The sequence below is a fragment of the Azolla caroliniana genome, unplaced genomic scaffold, assembly GCF_043228905.1.
Source record: "Azolla caroliniana isolate FFs.n. ecotype wild unplaced genomic scaffold, voAzoCaro1.0.p SCAF_10, whole genome shotgun sequence".
NCBI lineage: Eukaryota > Viridiplantae > Streptophyta > Polypodiopsida > Salviniales > Salviniaceae > Azolla > Azolla caroliniana.
The window spans coordinates 14,438,390-14,462,165 of NW_028230445.1; the positions used below are offsets into that span (position 1 = coordinate 14,438,390).

The 23,776-nt window shown below is 42.9% G+C and overlaps 1 protein-coding gene and 1 long non-coding RNA gene across 2 annotated transcripts; one reads left to right on the forward strand and one right to left on the reverse strand.

The window, feature by feature from the left end:
• Window positions 1-949: 949 nt before the first annotated feature.
• LOC147859131 (DEAD-box ATP-dependent RNA helicase 37-like) lies at window positions 950-12,851 on the reverse strand. The gene is made up of 6 exons (XM_087325614.1): window positions 12,276-12,851; window positions 12,113-12,196; window positions 8,847-9,089; window positions 2,408-2,581; window positions 2,115-2,228; window positions 950-1,775 (listed from the first exon to the last, which is right to left on the reverse strand). Exons 1-6 carry the CDS (start codon window positions 12,453-12,455, stop codon window positions 1,275-1,277), a joined length of 1,296 nt encoding a protein of 431 aa, XP_087181740.1. The 5' UTR covers window positions 12,456-12,851; the 3' UTR covers window positions 950-1,274.
• LOC147859132 (uncharacterized) lies at window positions 8,338-9,047 on the forward strand. The gene is made up of 2 exons (XR_015530339.1): window positions 8,338-8,517; window positions 8,828-9,047. It is a non-coding gene; the product is annotated as an uncharacterized LOC147859132 (long non-coding RNA).
• Window positions 12,852-23,776: the final 10,925 nt, after the last annotated feature.

The following is a 23,776-nucleotide window of genomic DNA, read 5'->3' on the forward strand; positions in this document are numbered from 1 at the left end:
CGTGAATACTGGGTTAAACATTTCTATATATATAATATCCATGCTTTTAGGAGGGCCATACTTTTAAATGGCACAATTGAAATGTAGTTGGTAGTGGAATGTAATTAAATTGCATAGAGATTGAATATAAAGGAAATGGAGCCAACAATTTGGAACATGTAATATTATTATGCTTCATGGTTTTGAGGATGACAAGGGGGATGAATAACGTCATAACCATTTGATGCCACTATTTGATGCATATTTAAGCCTGTGGACGAAATGAAAAATATCTCAAGAATAGGCATAATGGTTACAACACCCATTTCTTTCTAATTTGGCTTTCATTCATGTTCTTATTTAGTTATGGGTTTTGAAAACTACACAGCATTAAGATTCAAACTACTATGCCGTTCCACACCTTCCATTAAGTGTCCAATGCTTTCACGACTACTAGCATTCATACATATACAAGAAGCTTATACAGCAGCTACAAACTAAGCTATCACATGCCTGAACTGAGACAAAAGAATCCTAACATAGCAATAAGAGTTGTGCAAGTCCACTAAATAGTGAAAAGATAAAGAGTGGCAAGGATAATAAAACATACCGAATTCCTCTATGAGTGTCTCCACAGCTTGGCTTCTACAAGCAGCAGCTTTTTCACAGTTCAAACTAGGCAACAGAAATTGTGATATTCACCCTTGAAAAAGTCCTGAATTTTCAACACAATTCATAACTTGCTACGCAAATGCTCACACAGAATATAATGGCTGAACATATAGGTATTAATCTTCTAAGCACAGGGAAGTCACACAAACCAGGAGCACACAAATTTATACTGAGTGACACTTAATCTATATATTTTTTTGGCGTATGAACTTAGTCACAAAAGTCCAACAAAACCCAGTCAGTCGATGTATACTTTGCAGGTGGATAATGAATAATAAATAAAGGTGAAATGCAAGAGTATTACAAAAAGAAATTTCAGACTTCGAAATACTACAAAACTTGGCAATTGTTACTCATGTGCGAGCTTCACCACTACCAAATGTTATGGTTAATATCTCCCAATGAAAATTGCTCAGCTTTCTGTCACCAGCAAAATTGTTAACTTACACAAATTTGTATTACTTGCTATGAAAATTCAATACTCAGAATACAAGTGACCCCTTAGAATTTTGGTGAAAACTAATTTGGAAAATGTTTTTTTTCTAATTAGAACGAAACTGCTGAGGACGTATATCTCGACTCAGATGTCATGTTCAAAAAAGAACAAGAAACACTTTTCCAGCTTAATCCCATGCACTGACAGCACTTGCACCATAATTCTTGGACCCACCTCCATGGCTACCTCCATAACCACCACCAAGCCCATAGCTAGCACCTCCATATCCACTGCCACTTCCACCTCTGTTACCTTCTCTTCGGTAGTCTCTTCCGCCAAACTTAGAACCCCCAGATCGGCGACCTCTACCACCACCCCCTCCATAGCTGGCTCTAGCAGCAAAGTTCATTAACCAATCTGGAACTGTTTGGTTGGCTTCCTGCATCAATTCTGCCAAAGGCTTTGCAAGCGAAATATTGTTGTCAGTAAAGAAAGCAGTTGCCAATCCTGATTTTCCAGCACGCCCTGTCCGTCCGATTCGATGAACATAATCATCGATATCATTTGGAAGATCAAAGTTGATGACATGTGCAACATGAGGAATATCTAGTCCACGGGCAGCTACATCCGTTGCAACAAGAACTGGGGTGACACCAGTCCGGAAAGACCGTAAAGCATGCTCACGTTCCTACATCCAATGCATAAAACATGGTTATAATATGGAATTACCTTCTAATCCATTACTGCAAACTTACAGTTCCTTAAGGTCACAATTAAAATTTGTACAGATCCTACATCTTCATTTATGGATGCCATGTCTCTGCAAACCAATTATTGACTGTAGGACCAAAAAATGTGTGCAAGATTCCTCAACAACCTTTAGCAAATGTGAACATTAAAAGAGAGCATATATCCAATGCCTGATTCAAAAACATATTATGAAAGTGTAGATAATTACTATCTTCTACTCAAGGCTTTACCACAATATAGATAACTATTATTTTCAAATCAATCTACAACAGCATACATGTTGTGTACGATCCCCATGTATTGTCGTAGCCGGAAATCCCATACGACACAACCAATCCTCCAAAGCATCTGCCCCCCGCTTTGTTTCCACGAACACAAGGGTCAATGGTAGCTGTTTCAAATCCACGTAAATTAAGAACAAGAGTAAAAACATTAAATAAAGAATGACGATAGTAAAAACATCAATAAGAAATGAGAATCTCTAGTATAAGAGAAAGAGAGAATATCAAAATGTTCAGACTACAAATATTTATGTATCAGCAATCCATAACTCAAATTCACGCATGTTACCTTTCCTTGCCCTTGACTCCCATTTGCCTTCTGAGAATGAATGAGATCCATCAACATGCTTCGTTTCTCTTGATCCGGAACATATTCAACCCTTTGGGCAATGAGATCAGTGCTCGAACCCACTCTTCCAACAGCCAAGAAGATATAATTAGACAAGAAATCTGCAGCCAGCCTCTGCCAAAACAAATCACTAAATCTCTCACTCCATGATGTTGGTGGTTTTTTATTGCAAACATGTAAAGATTAGTGTGCAGAAGTTAAATAGACACAACCAGCTCAGCCGGACAGTAACAGAGAACAGTAAACACTGAGAACAATGGAGAGAGAGAGAGTACACAGGAGAGACAGAGAGAGCAGAACAATAAAACTCAAATTCAAATAACACTCTATACATACAAATGTGCTCCGAGAGCACTTTTATACAAGTCCTCAAAAGGACTGACAGAAGTACTAACATGTACTTCAATGCTCATAACTAAGCGACAGACACTAACTCCCAAAAAATATGCCTATCTACTAGGCTAGGATTGTAGGCCTCTAACGGCCTACCGGCTCTCATGGATCCGACTCACCGATCCAATCTAGGCCTAGCCGATTCGATCTTCACCCAATCTAGCTCTCGGCTTGTTCAGCCGATTCGGCCCATCGGCCCATGTTGAGCTTGCTTCTCAACACTCCCCCTCAATCTCAAACTGAGATTCCATCTGATCTGCCAGTTCCTTGCCTCGGCTTCTCCTAGCGTCTTTTCGCCTTGCTCACACCCCTCATCCGGTTCGGTCCTGCGTTCCACAACCCCTCCAGTCCAACGCTTCTTGACCCATCCAACTCCATGCATCTTGACCCATCCAACCCCCGCATCTCGACCCCTACAGTCGGCTTGTCTGCTCATCAGGCCCATCTCAGCTCCATCGTTGTCGCGGTATTGGCGCTTCTCGACCCGTCGAATCCTTCGTTTCGGTGTCGGCTTCGGCTGCCTTCCTGTCCGCTTGGCTTTCACTTGATTCGGCTCGTCCGAATCAAACCACTCGACCGACTCAGCTGTCTCCAATTCGTCATCCGTCTGCAAGCCCTTGACCACATCCGACCATTTTCTGGTCCCAGCCTCTTTCTTCTGGTCGGCTCTGTCCTTGACTCTGCCGCCTTTGCCGCTTGTTCCAACTCTATCGGATATGTCGACTTCTTCAATCGATTCGGCATCTTGTTCAGTTTCAACTTTCTTCGTTGCTCTCTCCATTTTTCTCTACCTGTGCGGCACATTGAGATGTTATAGCCCAAGCATCTCCAAGAAGTGTTGCAACTTGTCCGATCCGAGCGCTTTGGTGAAGATGTCGGCAACCTACCGATCGGTTCGAACATATCGGAGTTAAACTTCACCGCTCAAGACCCGCTCGCGCACAAAGTGATCATGCACTTCTATGTGCTTTGTGCGAGCATGGAACACGGGGTTCTTGGCTAGCTGTATGTTGCTAATGTTGTCGCAGTAGATCGGGATTGAAGTGGGAACTTCGATCCGTAAGTCCTGCAACAACCGCCGAAGCCATATAGCTTCACAAGTCGCGACGGTGGCTCCTCAATATTTAGCTTCGGTGCTTCTGGCCCAGTCGGCATCCATATAGCCGACTAACTATTCGGCTATACCGTGTCGATACAATATTCCCCGATCCTCCGTGCCGCTAACATATTGCTCGGTTGTCGGTCGCTGCATCAACTGACTCATCACTCCGACCAAATAGCGAAGGTCAGGTCGGGTGATAGTTAAATATATAAGGCTTCCAACAATTTGTCAGAACCATTGATCATTGTAGGCCGCTCCTGACTCGGGATGTAGCTTCAGGTTTTTGTTGAAGGGAGTAGAGACGTATCGACAATCCGTCATACCGAACTTCTACAGCATATTCAATACATAATGTCGTTGAGACAATAATATGTCATCGGGGGTGTGGATCACTTCGATCCCGAGAAAGTAGTGAAGGTCCCCCAAGTCCTTCATCTCGAATGCGTCTGACAGCTGGGACTTTACTTGGCCAATTTCAGCAAAGTCGGGTCCGGTGACGACCAAGTCGTCGACGTACATTAGAATGCATACCGGACCTTTCGGACTTTTCTGAAATGAACAATGAAGAGTCAGACTTGGAGGCTGCAAACCCCATCTTATGCAATCAATGCGTGATCTTCGAGTTCCAAGCACAGGGGGCTTGCTTACGGCCATAAAGCAATTTCTTCAGTCTACATACTGCCGACTTGTTCTTCAAGATCACCTTGAAGAAACATGTTCATGTCCATCTAGTGGAGATGCCACCCCCTTGCCGTTGCGATTGCCAGCACCACATGAACCGATGACATCGTCATCTTCGCTGCCGGTGCGAAGGTCTCATCGTAGTCAATTCCGTGGGTCTGTGCATATCCCTTGGCCACCAATTGGGCCTTGTACTGGTTGACCGAACCGTCGGCATTGTATTTCACCTTATACACCCACTTACATCCAATCAGTTTGCAGTTTCGAGGAGGGTCAACTAAGTCCCATGTCTCGTTGGAATCAAGTGCCCGCATTTCTTCCTCCATGGGCAAACGCCATTTAGCATCCTGTGATGCCTCCGCTTAGCTCTCCGACTTGCGGACTTCCACCACCTTCGTCATGTACGCAAAATGGTGTGCCATGTACTCGTTATAACCATACTGGATCAACTACTTCTTGTGGCGAGTCGATCGGCGGAGCTTCTCATTTGCCGATTTTAGGGCCCTCTTGGCTGCATCCGACCTCAACTCTTGAGGTCGGTCTTCGCTCCAGTTGGTGTCGAATTCTCCCATATCAATCCGATTCTAGATGTAGACCGTTGTTCAAACCGCTTCGGCCCAGTAAAACTTGGGCATGGTCTTCTCCTCAAGCATTGCCCGTGTTGCTTCGACAATCGACCGATTTTTTCGTTCAGCTACGTCATTCTGCTCCGGCGTTTATGTCTACAGCTGAATTCTCGCCGAATTCCCATCTGTTGTAGATAACAATTGAACTGGCGGAAAAGTATTCTTTTGCGTCGTCTGACCGCAGGCACTTGATCTTTCTTTCTATTTCCTTTTCTACTAGACTTTTTAGGTTCTAGAAACAGTCGAAATCTTCACTCTTCTTTTCGATCAAGTAGATCCAAGTGTGTCGGCTATATAGTCGTCGATGAAAGAGACGAAGTATTGACTCCCGCCTAGGATCACATTATTTATCGGTCCCCATATTTCCCAATGTATTAAGTCGAGCTTATTCCGGCTCCGATTTCACTCGTTGGGGAAGCCTTCTGACCACTAAATTTCAGCAATCCGAAAACTACTTGATCGTTTGCAGCTCTTGAAGCCTTTGATAGTTGACGTGGCCGATCCACTTATGCCATAAGTCAACGTCCGACTTGACTCTTTGTCCTTTGGCGAACAGTGCAGTGCCTACGCCATTTGGGTCGAGGATGAACATCCTCCCTTCCCGGCACCCTTGCGCGATGATTTGGCCTTCCTCTTTGATGAAGCACCCTAGGTGGGTGAACCGGATTTACATCCCTTGATCAACGATCTGCTCGACCGACAACAAGTTTTTCGTTATTGTCAGAACGTGCAGTAAGTTCATAAGTCTCCGATTCTATCCGACATGTTCGATCGGATGCAAGGTGTCGTCTCTGATTTCGACGACTCCCGGTTGTTCTGTTTCTCCAGGTAGGAGAACCACTATGTGGCTCGTCATATGATTTGACGCTCCAGAGTTGACATACCACACCTCATTCGGTTTCAAGGTGCTCTTCTTCATCGAACTTGCCTTGTGCTTCATCACAAAGGTTGGGCCCTTTTTAGTTTTGGCTCCTTCCGACCCTTCGGCATATTGTGAACGCTGTCAATTTCCATGTTCGGCTCTGCCGGATCCGGATTTGTCCAAATCGGCGCACTTCTTCCAGCACTCACTCTCTCTATGGCCCTTCCAGCAACAATACTAGCATTCCGTTTCGGCCTTTGCTTGCCGGTTCTGGCGCCCCTTTGACCCCCCCCTGCTTGTGGAGGGTCCATAACTGTTGTCGGCACCACCTATGTGCCTTCTTTCCTGCTCTTGTTGGCCGCCACCATTGCGTGCAAATCCACCTCGTCCTCCACGTCCACCGGGCCTATCTACCTCTGTGTACAACACCAGTTGTCGGATTGTGTGCTCCTTGACGCACCCGCGTGGTTTTCTTCGACCAAAAGCATTGATTGTAGGTCAAAAAACGACAGTGGCTTCTCCAAATCATCGTCCGGATCAGCCCGTACCTTTGCGCTAGGCCACCAAGGCAGATCTGCACCATTTCATCTTCGTCCACCGTCATGTTGATGGACCCCAAGGCGTCACAAATCTCCTTGATCTTTGTGGTGTAGTCGGTCACTGTCATATCCCTTTGTCGAATATTGTTGAGCTCTTGCCGGAGCTGCAACTTCCGGGCCGTTGTACTTGCGGCAAAAATCTTTTTTAGATTTTCCTGAGCCTCCTTTGGCGTCCTCGCATCCCGAATGTAGCCGAGCATCTGCGTGTGCACACAGGATGCAAGGCAGTACAAGACTCGGCTTGCTGCTTGCTCCCACACTGGAAAATCCTTGTGTGTTGAACCCGGCACTACTTCGTTCACTCCTTCCACATAACTCCAGTAGTCGTGCCTTAGCAAGTATTGGTGCATCTTGTAGGACCAAGACGCGTAGTTGCTCCTGTCAAGCTTTTCCGTCGAAGTGAGCTTGCCATGCTTCTGTCCATTTTCTTCTTCTTGTCTGTTCTCAACCGGGTGTTAGGGTTTGTCTGTGTTTGAGCGTTTGTCGGCAACAAAGGATTCTCAACCCTCGCGCTCTGATACCATGTAAAGATTAGTGTGCGGAAGTTAAACAGACACAACCGGCTCAGCCGGACAGTAACAGAGAACGGTAAACACTAAGAACAATGGAGAGAGAGATAGAGAGTACACAAGCGAGACAGAGAGAGCAGAACAGTAAAACTCAAATTCAAAATAACACCCTGTACATACAAATGTGCTCAAAGATCACTTTTATACAAGTCCTTAAAAGGACCGACATGTACTTCAATGCTCATAACTGAGCGACAGACATTAACTCCCAAACTATCTACTAGGCTAGGATTGTAGGCCTCTAACGGCCTACCAGCTCACCGATCCGATCCCGGCCTAGCCGATTCGGTCTTCACCCGATCCGGCCCATGTTGAGCTTGCTTCTCAACAAAACATGACCTAATTAATGCTTCAATCTCTGACTGCTTTTTTCAGATCAAAACTGTTGATACACTAAAAATATCTAGACTTCTCCAAGCTGGTGGATAGTTCCATGTCGAGGGCAGAAATTTTACCACATGAAAATTAAAAAAGTGCACATTCAAGATTCGTAAAATAAATTCTAAACATAATTAAACTCAATGAGATAAGCCTAGGTATTCACAATTTGGATACATTACTCAAAGACAAGCAGATGTTCTTATATCTTGCACAATGGGATTACCTTTCTGGACCTAGAATGTCATTGTCATTCTATGTAAAGAAGAACGGTATCAGTTTCCTGACATTTTTCTTTCTCACAAACATTTATGCTAATAAAAATAAATTAACTTCATTAGATCACATAAATATTCATAATTCAGATCCACACACAAAGAAACAGATATCTTTCTAATCCTGTATCATATGAGTAGCTTTTCTGATAGAATCTAGATGAAAGATAGCAAAAAACTGTGAAAGATTCATGAGGCAGAATGTTCTAGGGTACAGCAAAACACCCACATCACGACGCTAAATATCAAGGACACTAATGCTATAGACATGATGACTCGTGAATCAAGAGCCCTAGAGTAATTAATGTAATAGACAGTCTAGCTAATGTGAGCCACGAGTTCCCATACTACAATTGAGGATCTGTTAGCAAAATGCCTATAATCAAGAGATGGAACTTCCATAAGATCAGATTTCATAAATTTGTTTTGTGGATTTAGAAAGAAACAGAGTTTCTTTTATCCTAGCTGGCATTCTGTATTTTTCAGCCGGTTGATGCTAGTTTACTTCCTCATAAACAGAAAAAGGACCTCATTCCTCACTCTTATTGTTCAAGTCTTGTCAAACGTCAGACCCTTTTCTCTATCCAGCACCCACAAAAGAAGCCCTCAACTCCATAGAGATTCTCACAGCAAATGGTAAATCCTGTGTAATGTAAACTCTAAGATCTTCTTGAAAATAGATACAATTGACATGAGAACAAATTGATACACTGTACAATCATGGTGTTTTACCCTACCTACAACGAATGAGATACTCTAGTAAACACAAATACTTTACTGCATTTATGTTGACTCAAGACCTCTGCAAAGCATTGACACCACCTCATTTTAATTACTTTCAAGAAAACCCAAGAAAAAGATTATTACCTTAACAGCACATGCATGTTGTATTACCTGAATTTCTCTTGGAAAGGTTGCACTAAATAGCATAGTTTGCCTCTCCCCTGCTCGTGGCATATCCATCTGCTCCACAATCCTGCGGATCTGTGGCTCAAATCCCATGTCAAGCATCCGATCAGCTTCATCCAAGGCCAAGTAGCGTACTTGAGATAGAGATACTCTAGCCCTCTCCAACAGGTCAGATAAGCGTCCGGGTGTTGCAACCAAAATATCAACTCCCCTCTCAAGATCTCGTAGCTGAAATAATACCATGAGCCATAGGATATATAAATGAAGAGTGTGTCTCTCTGAGAAAATTTAACTCCACAGTAAAAAAATATTGTAATGTTTAATGAAAATAAAACGGTAAAAAGAAATATTTCGCCAACAGAAATGCAAACTACGCATCAGGAATTTTAAGGTTGTCAATAAATTAAAATCAAATAATAAATATCTTTAATAAGTACACGCATTTATGATTAATGAAAGAAGTACTTTGCAAATATTCAAATATAAAATCTTCATAGTCAATCACATCCCCAACTCATGCAAAAACACAAGAAATTTTCCAATGATGAATACTGGTACAAAGTAAAGAAATAAATATGAATCAGAACACAAATTTAGAAAACCCAGAATATACACAAGATCAAATACAAATATGGGAATATATATTAAATGCCCTTCATGGTTATCATTCTCTTCTATTTCTCATTTGTGTTTTCGCCAGTGATTTCTTTTGAAAGATCAAATATTATTGTAAGACTTGCATGTTGTAGAGTGTCAACGAATATAGCTATTTTGGTACAACGAAGATTTTCATAAAAATACATGATCTTGATATCAATGCCTGTATGACTGGAATTTTGCACTCTGAATAGCACTGGAAAACCTAATATACATATCTATATCTCCAAAATATATTTAAGATTTATAAGTGATTATTGAACAATGTTGACAGCCTATAAATTAGTAATTAGTTAAAACAAAAAGAACAAAGAAAGATATAGGCTCTCACAACATAAGCTTATAACTACTCAGAAAATATATATATGTCAGTTAAGTCCTGTGCACATTTGTCTCAGTTCCAAATATGGATATAAATGAGAACATGCCATGAATAAACTGGGAAACCCATTAGTGAGCAACGAATGCATATATCCTGTTATTCACCAGTCTGCACCAAGCAAAAACCACATCTATAGGAAGTTTTTGGCTAAACATAGAGACACAATAAATGTCCATGGAAAGTTGAAAACCTTACTTGCTTCTCATAATCAGTGTTGGAAACAATAACTACATTATGTCTTATATTCGGCTCTTTATATGTCAGGGTGAGTGTAGCCCAGATTATAACAACCAATTTACTATTTCATGTGATGCTAGAGATATAAGAATATACAAAGAGTATACACAGTCAGAGTTAAAAATAAAGCATTAAAATATATGTTAACAGTTCAGAATTCTTTTCCTGTTTAAAAAAAGAAAAAACAGAAAAGAGTTCCAAAAATGATGCCAAGTATTATGCAAGCTTTAAAATATTCCAGCTAAAGGTATAAAATAATGAAAGAGACGATTCCAAACAAAAAATCAAATTAGTATTTCTTTACTGGAAATGCATTGTCTTTTACTTTGTTCAAATATCCATCGAAATCTTGGCTGTTGTCACTTGTGTATTTTTGTCTTCTGTTCATCCATGCCCAACTAAACTTAACGTCGTAACACTCAAAGGTACGTATAAAGAAGTAATATGGCTTTTTCATTAGTTTCGTCTACGGTCGTTTGCTAGATTTCCAAGTTTGATGGACATGGATGATAAATATCACCATTTGACGACTTATATATAGATTGATGCTTCTTGTTCTTCATTATGCCTACACTGGTTCACAGTCCTTGCCATTTACATCTGCGGTCTCACCAAAATTGCCTATTTCTATTTAAGTTTCTGCTTCTGCTTCTGGTTTCCATTTCATACTTCCAACTCCAAAAGGATGAATCTAGCAGGATGTATAAAACTAACTTTTGCTTGACATGGGGCAAAATGGAACCCCATAGACCCGTTGTTATCTTTAGAGTAAGACGCAACAGAGACTGTGTGTGACTATATACTTAACCCTAAGGATTTACATAATCGATGTGACCACATGACTGATGGTCTTGATCTTGGTTGGGCAGTTGGGTAGTCTTCATATAAAATAATTAGAACTTGATTAGATCCATGACAATAAACTACGATTAGGTGTTGACCACGATTACGGATCTTACTATTGAGAATATCTTATACGAATAATATGTATATGTACTATCAATATAGGGCTTAGGGGCTTTTGGAGTTATAAAGATGAGAAAGCTCTAGAAATAATTGTAGAATTGTTTGCACGATTGGTAACTCATCACAGTCATGGGTGTGAAACTTCAAAAGATCTTTGGAAACATCTGGAGAGGAACGCAAGGTAGTGCACAAAAACAATATCCTCAAAAGATCTCATACCATGTATAGTTGTTTGGTTTAGAAATAAAACGCATATCACAAATGGTCACACTGCTTAATCACATGAAAAATCACCTAAAGCAACTTGCAGGAATCCAAATGTTCCCATAAGAAATGTGGACAAAGGCAGAGAGGTCTTCACCTCTTTTGGGGAGAGAATAAAGTGGAGATATGCTCCACCAAGGTGGCTTTTTCCAACCCCCATTATGGAAGGATCCCGATTTTAGATGTGTAAATACAGTTTCTAAGGTAGCTGCGTGGGGGCTTTTGCTATTCGACATGTTGGTTTATGTGGGTATGGTGGTTGGGTTTTCATGTAAGAGTTCTTTGTGGCCTTTGGCCATCTTTCCATTAATACCAAGGTGAATCTTAAAAATAAAAATAAAAAATGTTAACATAAGAAATATTCTCGACAGTTATTGTGGAACTTTTCCGAAGGCATCCATCAACCTTCATTCGCCAAAGCTGGAACATGCACATAGCATACACATTGCACACACACATTAACAAACAGAGGATCTAATTTTTTAAAATGTAAGCCATACATAGCTAGAAAAAATGTATTCATCAAGAATTACGGATTTCATTGCTATGCAATAACTCGTCACCATGTTGATAAATCAAGAGATGAGCTCATATCCTTTCAAGCAATCAAACACTAGCCAGAAAAAACATGCAGGTGCCTAAGTAACGCATAAAACCAATTTAATTATGCTTTTAGAGTTTGTAACAAAGCGTTCCTTTCAAAATAAATATGTATTTGAAAAAATCAGAGAAGTTAATAAAAGACCTGTTGATTGATGGGTGCACCACCGTATGCAACAACCACCCTCACACCAGTTTTATAAGCAAATTTTTTTGCCTCATCATGAATCTGGTACCATTTCAAAATTAGCAAAATAACCTTCTTACGCAAAAAACGTACAATATCAGCTCTTGAGATGGTAGCTTACTTGCATTGATAACTCTCTTGTTGGTGAAAGAATAAGCGCAAGAGGGAACACTGTGCGACTCCCTCTCGGAGGCCTTGCATTTGGAGGACCACTTAAAATGCCAGCGATGATAGGAAAACAGAATGCTGCTGTTTTTCCAGAGCCTGTCTGTGCACAAGCCATTAAGTCCCTTCCAGCCATTGATATGGGTATAGCATGCCTTTGCACAGGAGTTGGCTTTACATACTTGCATCTCTTAATGTTCTCATTTACAGCCGAACCCAGATCTATTTCGGCAAAGGTTGCCACTGGAGGGGGGACATTTCCACCACTAGTTTCAACAGGTATGTCTTCATATGCATCGAAGTTGATGCCAGTATTCTCTTGATCGAAGAGTTGCTCCTCAGTTACATCATCATTCACAAAGGGGTTAACCTCCTTGTTGCGAGAGGAGGCACCATTCCAGCTTGCTCGACCTCCTTCTGATCCTGGCCACGTGGTTTGACCTCCACTAACAGGTGCCCAACCGCCAATTCCTTGGCGCCCCACATGGTAACCAACTCTGCCACCGCCCCTCCCACCACTGCCATCACTACCAGGCCGTGGACCAAAGGTGGTAGGTGCATAGCCAGCCTCAGGGGCAGGGAGGATGGGTCTGCGATCTGGGGGGTAGGGCTGTGCACCTCCATGAGGCATTCTCAGATGTGGTGGAACATATGATGATCTATAATTAGACCGAGACTCCAGTGAATAGTTGCTGCTTTTGTTGGGAGAATAATTATAGTTGTGGTTGTGGTGATGGTGATGGTGATGGTGATTGTTGTGGTTGTTGTGGGCAGAGAGATGGTCAGCTCCCACATCATCAGACCACACTGCTGCCATGCCTTGGAGAAACCAAAAGCGCCTTACTCCCCCAGTGGGTGGCGAGCCTAGAAGAACAATTCTGTGGGAAAAGAATGAATTGTAGTAGGATGAGGATGACACATGAAAAAAAAAAAAAAAAAAAAAAAAGGGAGAAAGTAAACAACAACCAAAAACACACATAAATGGGAGGGAGCCAAGTGCGGAAAAATGCAGGAAAAAGGAATCTAGTGTTGATTGGCACTCAAACGGGTAAAGTAATAAATAAAGCAAGAAGAGAAGAGAAACCACACCGTCATGATATCCATTCCAACTCAACATTCACTCTTGTGTTTGTAATATGTATACAGAAAACCTAGAAATTTGTTGTGCAGGAAAGGAAGAAGAAGAAGGATACCTGTTTGCCGGTGTTTAAATTGTTCCGTTCTTTTCTGTGTCTTTGTCGCGATCGACTTCCAACCAAATCAAAACGAGTGAAAACAAAAAACCCTTCCCCTCTCACAGTTTCTCTCGCTCGGTGAGAGAGAGTATATGTATGTATAGAAAATTGAAATAGACGAAAACAGAAGAAGACAGAAGAAGAAGAAAATGCCTGCCTAAAATATATGTAACTACTATTCACTACTCCACTGTCCACACACACAAACCCAAACTTATGTTACATGTGTATCAAAATGTATGTACATATACTCATACTGTATGTATATGTATACATATTGTGTCTATGAAACACTTTCAACATACTCTCTCTTTTTCGGTAAAACCACACAATTATGTACGTATGTATATTAATTGCATTCAAAACCCACTTGTTACACCTTCTTAGTCAATTCTCTACCTACCTACCTATGTAAGTAGGGAGAGGGATGTCCTTGAAAGCCATTAGGAAACCTGAGTATCATGCATACTCTTGAGGAAATGATTAGGAAGTGGCAATGGTTTGGTCTCGGCTTAACCGGTTTCACCTTGTCCAAACCAAACTTGCTAAGCCTTAACCGGTTTGCGAGTTTCCAAAATCGAACCGAATCGGTTCCTAAACCAGTTGAGGCTTAGCCGCTTTGGGAACCAATTTAGACCAAATCGGTTCGATTTGGCTTGAGCTATCCCAAACCGAGATGTCAAACTGGTTAAGGAATTCTCAAGCCGTAACCGACCCGAACTGAACCGAACCACCAAACCGTTTTTAAATAGCTTAACGGTTCGGGTCAAGCTTGAGTCGAGCCATTGCCAAATCTTAGAAATGATCCCCACCTACTCTAATGTATAAAATTTCCACATGAAAGTGCCTTTCAACTTCTTCATATAGACTTTCACCCAATGTCTTCGACATGAAAGCAATTGCATTTGCAATCCACAGTATCATAAAAATTGAAAAAACATCGCCAACGTCATTTGGACCATTTTGAACATATTGAACAAAAAACATATTATTGAGGCTTCAAATAGCAACGAGTTAAAACTTGCCAATCTCATATAAGTACTTCCAAATAACTCTTTCCAATCTCATATAGGTACTTCCAAATTGTATGCACCTATGTGTATTGTCCTCCAATGCAATGGTGCAAAAGAAGCACGTACTTGACCCTAGTCATCATGTTTAAGGGTGAACCTTATGGGAGCCTACCAATCATCAATCCCTCGCCATAGTGGTAAGTTGAACACTAACACAAGGCATTAGGTTTAAGGCTAGACTTTCAACCTCTCTATATCACACCATACATACTCTCTCTTTCTCAATAAACATAATCTCTCTCTCTCTATAATATATATAGATCTATCTATCTAACCCATTGTTACAACTTCCTAGTCTTCTCTAAGCCTTCTTTACTATGTACATATGTTACAAGCACACAATAAATTTAATTGCATGTAAAACCCATTGTTACAACTTCCTAGTCTTCTCTAAACCTTCTTTAATATGTACATATGTTACAAGCACACAATTATATTAATTGCATGTAAAACCCATTGTTAGATTCATATGACTTCTTAATCTTCTCTTCTATGTATACATGTAAGTTGTGTGACCTCATGTAAAGCCATTAGAAAACTTGAATATGCATGTTAGTAATGACCCCCACATGCGCCGACATCCAAAAAATACTCATGAGAATGCATTTCAACTTCTTAACATATACTTTCACCCCATGTCCTTTCTCTCTCTCTCTCTCCCACTCACTCTCCATTGCAACATTTGTTGGTAATGTTCTTGAACATCGAGAGTCGTTGTCACGAACAAATAGAGCAGAGCAAAACAGAGCTAGGCAAAAGGTAGGATATTGAGAGATAGGGCGAGAAGTAAGAGATAGATGAATCAGAATATAGGATTATGTAACCCCTGTATTTACATATGTTTTTGGGCTCCGTGTCTAGTTCTTGATTTCCATGCATAGACCCATTTTCATGTAGAATCTTCTGGAATATTCTTGCTTCCAGGGCTTTTTGGAAGCTTCTAAAAACTCTTAGAGCATGGAATAGATAATCTACTAAGATATATATAACATGACCATGTATTGGATGTGTTGGTTACAACATAACACTTGATTATAATACAAGAGGTCAAGAGTTTGAATCTTGAGATGATTATTGTCATGTCCATGACATTATCCTCCCCGCTAAGCATGCCTCGTAAGATGTCATCCTTGATTCTTGTGGATATTTGTGATGAAATGCATGAACAACATTCAGTGCATTCACCAAATGTTGGATCGGTTCCCAAGTTACCTCTAAAATGGGGTACCCTTTCCATAAGACAAGGTATTGAAGTTGTCATTGATGCCAACGAGAGTCCAAAATCTTGTCAACCTCATACTCCTTACATGTGGAGGTGGAGAGTGTCTTCCCGGAAGAGTGGATGGATGATGAGGTTCAAGGAGAAAGGCATGGAAGACATCATGAATCCGGAAATGCGGAGTAACTTCTAGCTAGAAAGTGATTGGGTTGATACACTAAATGATGTGGAAAGGCCCCAACTTTTGTAGTCAAACTTTTCGCAAAGTCGAGTTGTGTCAACATGGTGATGTAAGAGCCAGACTTGATCACCAACTACAAAGGTGGGTGTGGTTGAGCGATGATGATCATCTTGCGCTTTGTACTGGTCCCCAACAAGGATGAGCTTGAGGGAGAGGTCTTTGATGAATGTCCGCTAAAGTACAGGCACGCTCTTCCGCGGAAGGGTTCATAGAGTTACCAGGGTTGGAGATATTGAAGTGAGGATGGAAACCATAGTTGGCGAAAAATGGGGTGATCCCGGTTGAACCATGTAACGTATTATTATATGTGAACTCTACCAATGGTAGGAGGTCGATCTAATCATCTTGTTGGTAGCTAAGTGAGCACCTAAGGTATTGCTCTAGAATTTGGTTCACCTACTTAGTTTGGTCATCAGTTTGAGGATGATAGGACGAGGAAAAATTCCCTATTGTGTCAAGTGTCTGAAGGAGCCATCGCAAAAAACAAGAGACAAATTGGGGTCCGTGATCCGAGGTGACATTGTCCGACACCCCATGAAGCCACACCACATTCTTTTAAACTTGATCAGTGTTACTCCTGGGCTGGACTTAGCCACTAACACAGGGTATTCCCTTTTAGAATACACATCAAAAGGGGTGGTCGGAGATATGGATGATGATTGAACACTCATACACTTACATTATCCGGTTACTTTTCGGAACACATACAACGTATCCGGCACTTAATTACACGTGTAAGATCACTAGTTATTGCACAAATGGCAAGTATACAAGATAACATACGGATAGACAATGGAGTAGCCAAATTTAATCCTTAACTTATATTACTTCCGTAAAGATACATTGATCCGGATCCTTTATATAGGCATCCGGTAGAACAATACAAAACGGTGCCTATCCGACTACTGGCTACAAAATGGCGTGGATCCTAATCAGTAAAACTATCCAGATTTGTCATTTCCTTAATAATAATTATCTATATTTGTAAAGAATCGGTGATGATTCTATGTAGCGGAAGAACTCTGTGTGTGTGTGTGTGTGGAGAGAGAGAAAGAGCTCAAGGTTACAGAAAAATAGAAAATTACAAAGAGAAGGAGAAGGTGCTTATATAGTCACCTTCTCTCTAGGTTCTCTCACTAGAGTCGCCTCTTGGGAAAGAGGTCGAGTCGTAACTACTTAAAGAATATCTGTCATAGGATATTAACTTCTATGACACACTAGTTACTATAGAAGGAGGTGGGGGTGGTCACACACTTGAGTATCCTAGAGTGTGTTCCCACACACACGGGAAATTGAGTTTGATTCGCAACATGCCCCTTCAAACACAACTTCCGTTCGCCAAAACGTTGGTTTGGTCTCTTCGATTCGGTTGAACCGGCTTCGGCTTCGGATGGTCGGTACTACTTCGATTCGGCTACTCCTTCATGTCGGCGTTTGTCGGGCACTTTCTAATTCGTCATGTAAGGCATTTCCTTAATACTCCCCCTCAAGCTTGGCTAGTCAATGGTCGAGAGACCGAGGTTCGTTGTGAACTACCATAGCTTGTTGACTCCTAGTGCCTTCGTGAATATGTCAGTCGTCTGCAGGGTTGTGCTTATGTGTTGTAGGTCGATATCTCCGGCCAGGACATGTTCTCAGATGAAATGATAGTGCACCTCAATGTGCTTAGTCCGAGCGTGGAAGACTGGGTTGCGGGCTAGGTGGATGCTCATGTTGTTGCAATACAGGACAATCAAATCCTTGATGGGAACGCCCAGATCCTTCTATAGTCTTTTGAGCCAAACGGCTTCACACGCAGCGACGACCGCGCCCTTGTATTCGGCTTCGGTGCTTGACAACTGTCGGCTGCTTTTTGCTGCTCCATGATATGGCTTTGCTGCTGAGGGAGAAGACGAATCTGGATGTCGATCGTCTGTCAGCTTTGTAGCCGGCCCAATCGGTATCGGTGTACCCTTTGAGTCGAATCGTTGTGGCCGATTTATAGAGGATGCTGAAGTCCATTGTCCCACTCACATAACGTAATACTCGCTTAGCATAGTCCAGATGAATGTTTCACGGTGTCTGCATAAACTGGCTAAGGAGGCCGACCAAGTAGCCTAGGTCAAGTCGAATGATGGTGAGATAGATCAGGCTTTCGACAAGTCAATGATAAAACATCAGCTCACACTCTTCTGTGCTAGAATTGGCATCTAGCCTTAGGTTTCGATTGAGAGGGGTAGTGACGGGCTTACACTCTGTCATCCCAAACTTGTAGAGAAGATTGAGGATATAGTGTTGTTGGGAGATCATGATGTCGTCATGAGTCTGAATTACTTCTATTCCCAGAAAGTAATGAAGCTCCTTCATGTCTTTCATTTCGAATCGGCTGGAGAGGAGCTTATTGATGTTCTCAATATCTGCTAAATGCTCTCCTCCTATAACCAAGTCATCCACATAAATGATGATAAATACTTGTCCTCTAGAGTCACTCTGGATGAACAGAGAGTTGTCGGACTTGGACACATTGAAGCCGATTTGATGAAGATATTGGGTTATCTTCGAGTGCCACGCTCTAAGTCCTTGCTTGAGGCCCTAGAGAGGCGGAGAGGCTTTTTGAGTCAACATACCACTTGTGGGCTTATCCTAACATATTTACAAATATGTCCTTAGATCCGATTCACACCGTATCCAAACAGAATCATTGGTTCCAGTTTCCGGATCTTGTCCGGAACCCTTCCGAATCCGGCTTCTTAATCCGGCTCATTCGGTTCTCATCCGGATCCCGTCCAGAGGGACCGAATTCCCAACAAACTCCCCCTTCACTCTAGCATGGGATTTCTCGTTAATCTGATCCGTCTTCGACACGTGTCCAACTTGTCAGTTGGACGCACCTTGGTCATCATATCCGATCCGTTCTCCTTCGTGTGGATCTTCGTCAGCACGAGGTCTTGATCTTCTACCTTCTCCCGAAGCTAATCATATCTCCTCTGGATGTGCTTGGTCCGGGAATGGTAGGCCGTGTTCTTCACAAGGTGGATGACACTTTGACTATCGCAGTAGTGCCGGTATTCCTCCTATCAGATCCCTAGCTCTCTGATGAAGTCCTTCATCCATATTACTTCCTTGCCAACTTCCACATCTGCCATGTACTCCGCTTCCGTTGTTGATAGTGCAACAGACTTTTGCAGCCTCGACTGCCATGATACGACTCCCCCTGCATAAGTCATGACATATCCAGATGTCGACCATCTGGTATCTGCATCAGCCGACATATCTGAATCCGTGAATCCGTCAAGTTGGGGTTTACCGGAGCCAAACCAGAGGCATATACTCGAGGTGCCTTTAAGATACCGGAGTATCCACTTGACTACGTTCCAGTGCTCTCTTCTCGGGTTGCTCATGAACCGGATGACTACTCCGACAACATATGCAATATCCGGCTGGGTGCACACCATTGCGTACATTAAGCTTTCGACGGTAGAGGCATATGGTATCTTTGTCATATCCGACTTCTCTGCATTTGTCTTCGAGCTCTGCTTTCCAGACAACTTGCAGTTTGCTGGAAGTGTCGATCCGACCGGTTTCACCTCTGACATGTTGAACCTTTGAAGCACCTTTGTCACGTACTTCTCCTGTGACAACCACAATAGCTTCTCCAACCGGTCCCGGATTATGTGCATCCCTAATATCTATCTTGTTGGACCCAGGTCTTTCATTGAGAAGGTTCGGTTCAAAGCCTTCTTCAACATCCGTATCTTGGCTTGGTCTCGTCCGACGATCATCATATCATCCACATAAAGGAGGAGTATCAGGAAATCTCATCCGTTGAATTTCTTCACCAACATGCAGTGATCGGATTGCGTCTTGTGGTACCCTTGATCCAGGAGTCGAACCTCTGGTACCATTGATCCGTATAGGTTCTTCCTCAACTGGCACACCAGGTGCTCCTTCCCTTTCTTCACAAATCCTTCTAGTTGCTGCATGTAGATCTCTTCTTTGAGGTCCCCATGTAGGAATGTCGTCTTGACATCCAATTGCTCTACCTCAAGGTCCATGCTTGCTACTATGCTCAATACCATCTGGATTGATGTCATCTTTACAACCGGGCAAAGATCTCGTCGAAATCCACTCCTTTCTTCTGCTGGAACCCCTTCACCACAATTCGGGCTTTGTATCTCGGTGGGTTTCCGGCATCTCCCGATTTCATCTTGTACACCCACTTGCTCCGGAGTGCTCTCTTCCCTTTTGACAACTCTGTCAGTTCATATGTGTGGTTCTCATGCAGGGAGGGAGTCCATCTCATCCTACATGTAGCTCAACCACTTGCGGTTGTGGGTGTCTTTCTTTGCTTCTTCGAAGCTTTCCGGCTCCCCCTCATCGGTTAGCAACACATGCTCTGCATCTGGAAATCTTCGGGGGGTTCTTCTCTCTCTAAGAGGGTATATTCGTCCTTGGTCTTCGGCAACCGGTTCCTCCGTCTATTCCTCATCCTCATCCGATTCGGGATCTTGTCCGGTTCTAGTTTCAGCTTCCTCTTCTTCTTCTTCTTCTTCTTCTTCTTCAGTCGGTTCGGTTTCTGCTCCGAATCTAGCCGGTTCTTCGAGTGTCATCCGGCTTCCGGCCGGATGGGTCCTCAGCTCCTTCAACTGATCTTTGCTTGTCAATCTGGAATTCATTATCTTTTTCTCCGACTCCCAGTCGGCAATGGTCTTATCCTCCATGAAGATAATGTCCCGACTCTGGAAAAACTTCTTGTCGACTAGGTCCCACACTCGGTAGCCAAACTCGTCATCGCCATATCCAAGGAATATGCATGGCCTGGACTTCGGAACCAACTTTGCTCTCTTGCTCTTTGCAACATGCACATATGCGAGACACCTAAACACCTTCAGATGCCGGTAAGACACGTCTTTACCGGTCCATACTCTTTGTGGCGTGTCTCCTTACAAGGGTGTTGAGGGTGACCTGTTAATCACATATGTTGCCGTCATCAGCGCCTTAGCCCAAAACGTCTTGGGTAACTTTGCATGTGCTAGCATGCTTCAAAATTTCTCCATTATGGTCTGGTTCATCCGTTCAGCCAACCCATTCAACTCCGGCGTTTGTGGCATGGTGAATTCGAGCCTGATTCCCTTCGACCGACAGTACTCCTCAAACTGCCCCTGGTATTCTCCTTCGTTATCTACTTGAACCGCCTTCAACTTCTGGTCGGTTTCTCTTTTCACTCTCGCGTGGAGCTCCTTGAAGACAAACAACACATGATCCTTAGTCTTCAACGGTGAGACCCACAGTTTCCGGTTGTGGTCGTCTATGAACGTCATGAAGTACTGCGATCCGCCATGTGACTTCGTGTCCACTTGACACACATTGGTATGCACCAGCTCCAGTGATGCATTCCGTCTCATCGGTGGTCTTGACCGGAAGGAGGTTCGGTTTTGCTTGCCGGCCAAGCAATCGGTGCACTTCTCAAGTTGCACGTCCTTCACCGGAACGAGATTGTCTTTGGCGAGTCTCTTCATCCCCTTATGGCTCATATGACACAATCTCTTGTGCCACAGCTCACCGGCAGTGTCGGATGCTATGTTCACTTCTTCCCGACATATCCGGGAATGCATCAAATACAACGTGTTGATCTTCCGGGCTCGAGCCATGATTAGGCTTCCTTTGCTGAATTTCATGACTCCGTTCCGAATGCTACCCGTGTAGCCTTCATCATCTAGCCGATTGGCTGATATCAGGTTCAACCGAACCTCTGGAACATGTCGGTCTTCTTTCAGCAACAATTTGCATCCGATTGATGTCGTCAACAACACATCTCCTATGCCGACAATTCGGCATGTACCTTCATTCCCCATCCGGACACAACCGTGATCTCCGGCTATGTAGGATGAGAAGCATTTCCGGTCAGGTATCAAATGGAACGATGCTCCGGAATCGACAACCCATGTTGTCTCATCGCCTACAAGGTTTAACTCATTCTCCCCAGCAATGAGCATCAATTCTTCTTCACTTGTTGTGATCGCCAACGTTCCTTTTCCATCCGAGCCTCTCTGGACCAAACTCTTCTTTGGATTGGTGGTGTCAGCCCCTTTCTCTTTCTGGAAATGCCGACAGTTCTTATGGAAGTGCCCCAACTTCCCACAGTAGTAGCAAGTAGGCCTTCCCCTTGACTTCAACCTCGTCCTCGATTTGTCCCGGTTTTGGGGACTCCAATACCGGCCTCTTCCCCGGTTTTGGTCATCTTCCGTGACCAAGGCCTTCGGATCGGTTCCGGACTCCCGGTCCTTCCGGCGAGCTTCTTAATCTAGCAAACTTAATTTTACCCTTGATAAGGACATCTGCTTTCCTTCCGGCCCGGTGTTGGCCAACGTGACAACTAACGTCTCCCAACTATCTGGGGGGGAACCGAGTAGGAGTAATGCGAGAACCTCATCTGCGAGAGGTACTTCTAACGAGGTGGCTTGGTGTATTAGCCCCTGGAAGGGATTCATGTGCTCTGTCATACTGGAGCCGTCTTGGTACCGGAGGCCCACTAACTTCCGGAATACCGAAACCCGATTAACAACATTTTTGTTTTGGAACATGATGCCGATCTTCTCCTAGAGTTCATGAGCCTTACTTTCTTCATTGAAGTTGTTGTACAAGCTCATGTCGATGAAGCACCAAATGTACGTCGTCGTCTTCATGTGCATCACCTCCCATGTCGCGAAATAGATCTTATCCAGTTTCTTGTCCCCGAACTGTACCGGCAACCAAAGATCTTTAACCACCAGCATGTCCCTCATCTTCGACTTCCACATTGAGTAATTGGGGTTGGTGAGCTTGAACATGTTGTTGAACGACTCTTCCATTTCTTGTGAACAGGCTCTAATACCAGTTTGTGTGGAAAATAGCACTCGGCCACAACCGAGTCTTAAACAATGAATGGAAGAAAACAACCTAAAACAAAGAGGACACAGAGATGTTAACGTGGAAAACCCTAAATGGGAAAAACCACGGGAGCCCCTGGACTCCAAACTATCACTATATGAGAAAGGTACAATCAGAGACTCGGAGGCAACGACCTCGAGCTCTGTATCTTCGCCAATCGGAGGTTACAACAAAGTATCGCTCTGTGTCTCACACACACACTCTCTCTGTACAACAAATAATAGTAACCAACAACCACATAATGTGATTGTCCTAAGTCATATTTATACTTATATGACTTTTGGGCTATTTACAAATATAGCCTCAATGGGCTTATCTTAACATATTTACAAATATGTCCTTAGATCCGGTTCGCACCGTATCCAAATGGAATCACTGGTTCTGGTTTCCGAATCTCGTCCGGAACCCTTCTTCATCCGGCTTCTTCATTCGGCTTGTCCGATTCTCATCCAGATCCCATCCGTAGGGATTAAATTCCCAACATAAGGTAATCGGGTCAAGGGGTCGTGGTACGTAGTGGTGGACAAGAAACCCGGAATTACATCGCTAGTTGATTACGAAAACAGTCGGGCACAACTGGCCTTGTAAATTTTACTTGAAATTAAGATAACAAATCCAAATAACAGTTTGAACAGATTAGACCCACAAAGATAGATGTATTAATAGATTTAGATGCAAAAATTACATGGTTCACGGTCACAGTTCTATTCTCATACAGTCAGATAGATAACCATAATCCTCTCTAGACTAGGGTATAAATCTCCCTCTATTCCTCTTCTC

Coding starts and splice junctions, on each gene's coding strand:
- LOC147859131 (XM_087325614.1), bottom strand. CDS start 12,455: ATGGCTGGAAGGGACTTAATGGCTTGTGCACAGACAGGCTCTGGAAAA. Junction 12,197..12,275: donor CAAGAGAGTTATCAATGCAA/GTAAGCTACCAT, acceptor AAATGGTACCAG/ATTCATGATGAGGCAAAAAA. Junction 2,229..2,407: donor GGAGTCAAGGGCAAGGAAAG/GTAACATGCGTG, acceptor GATTTGAAACAG/CTACCATTGACCCTTGTGTT.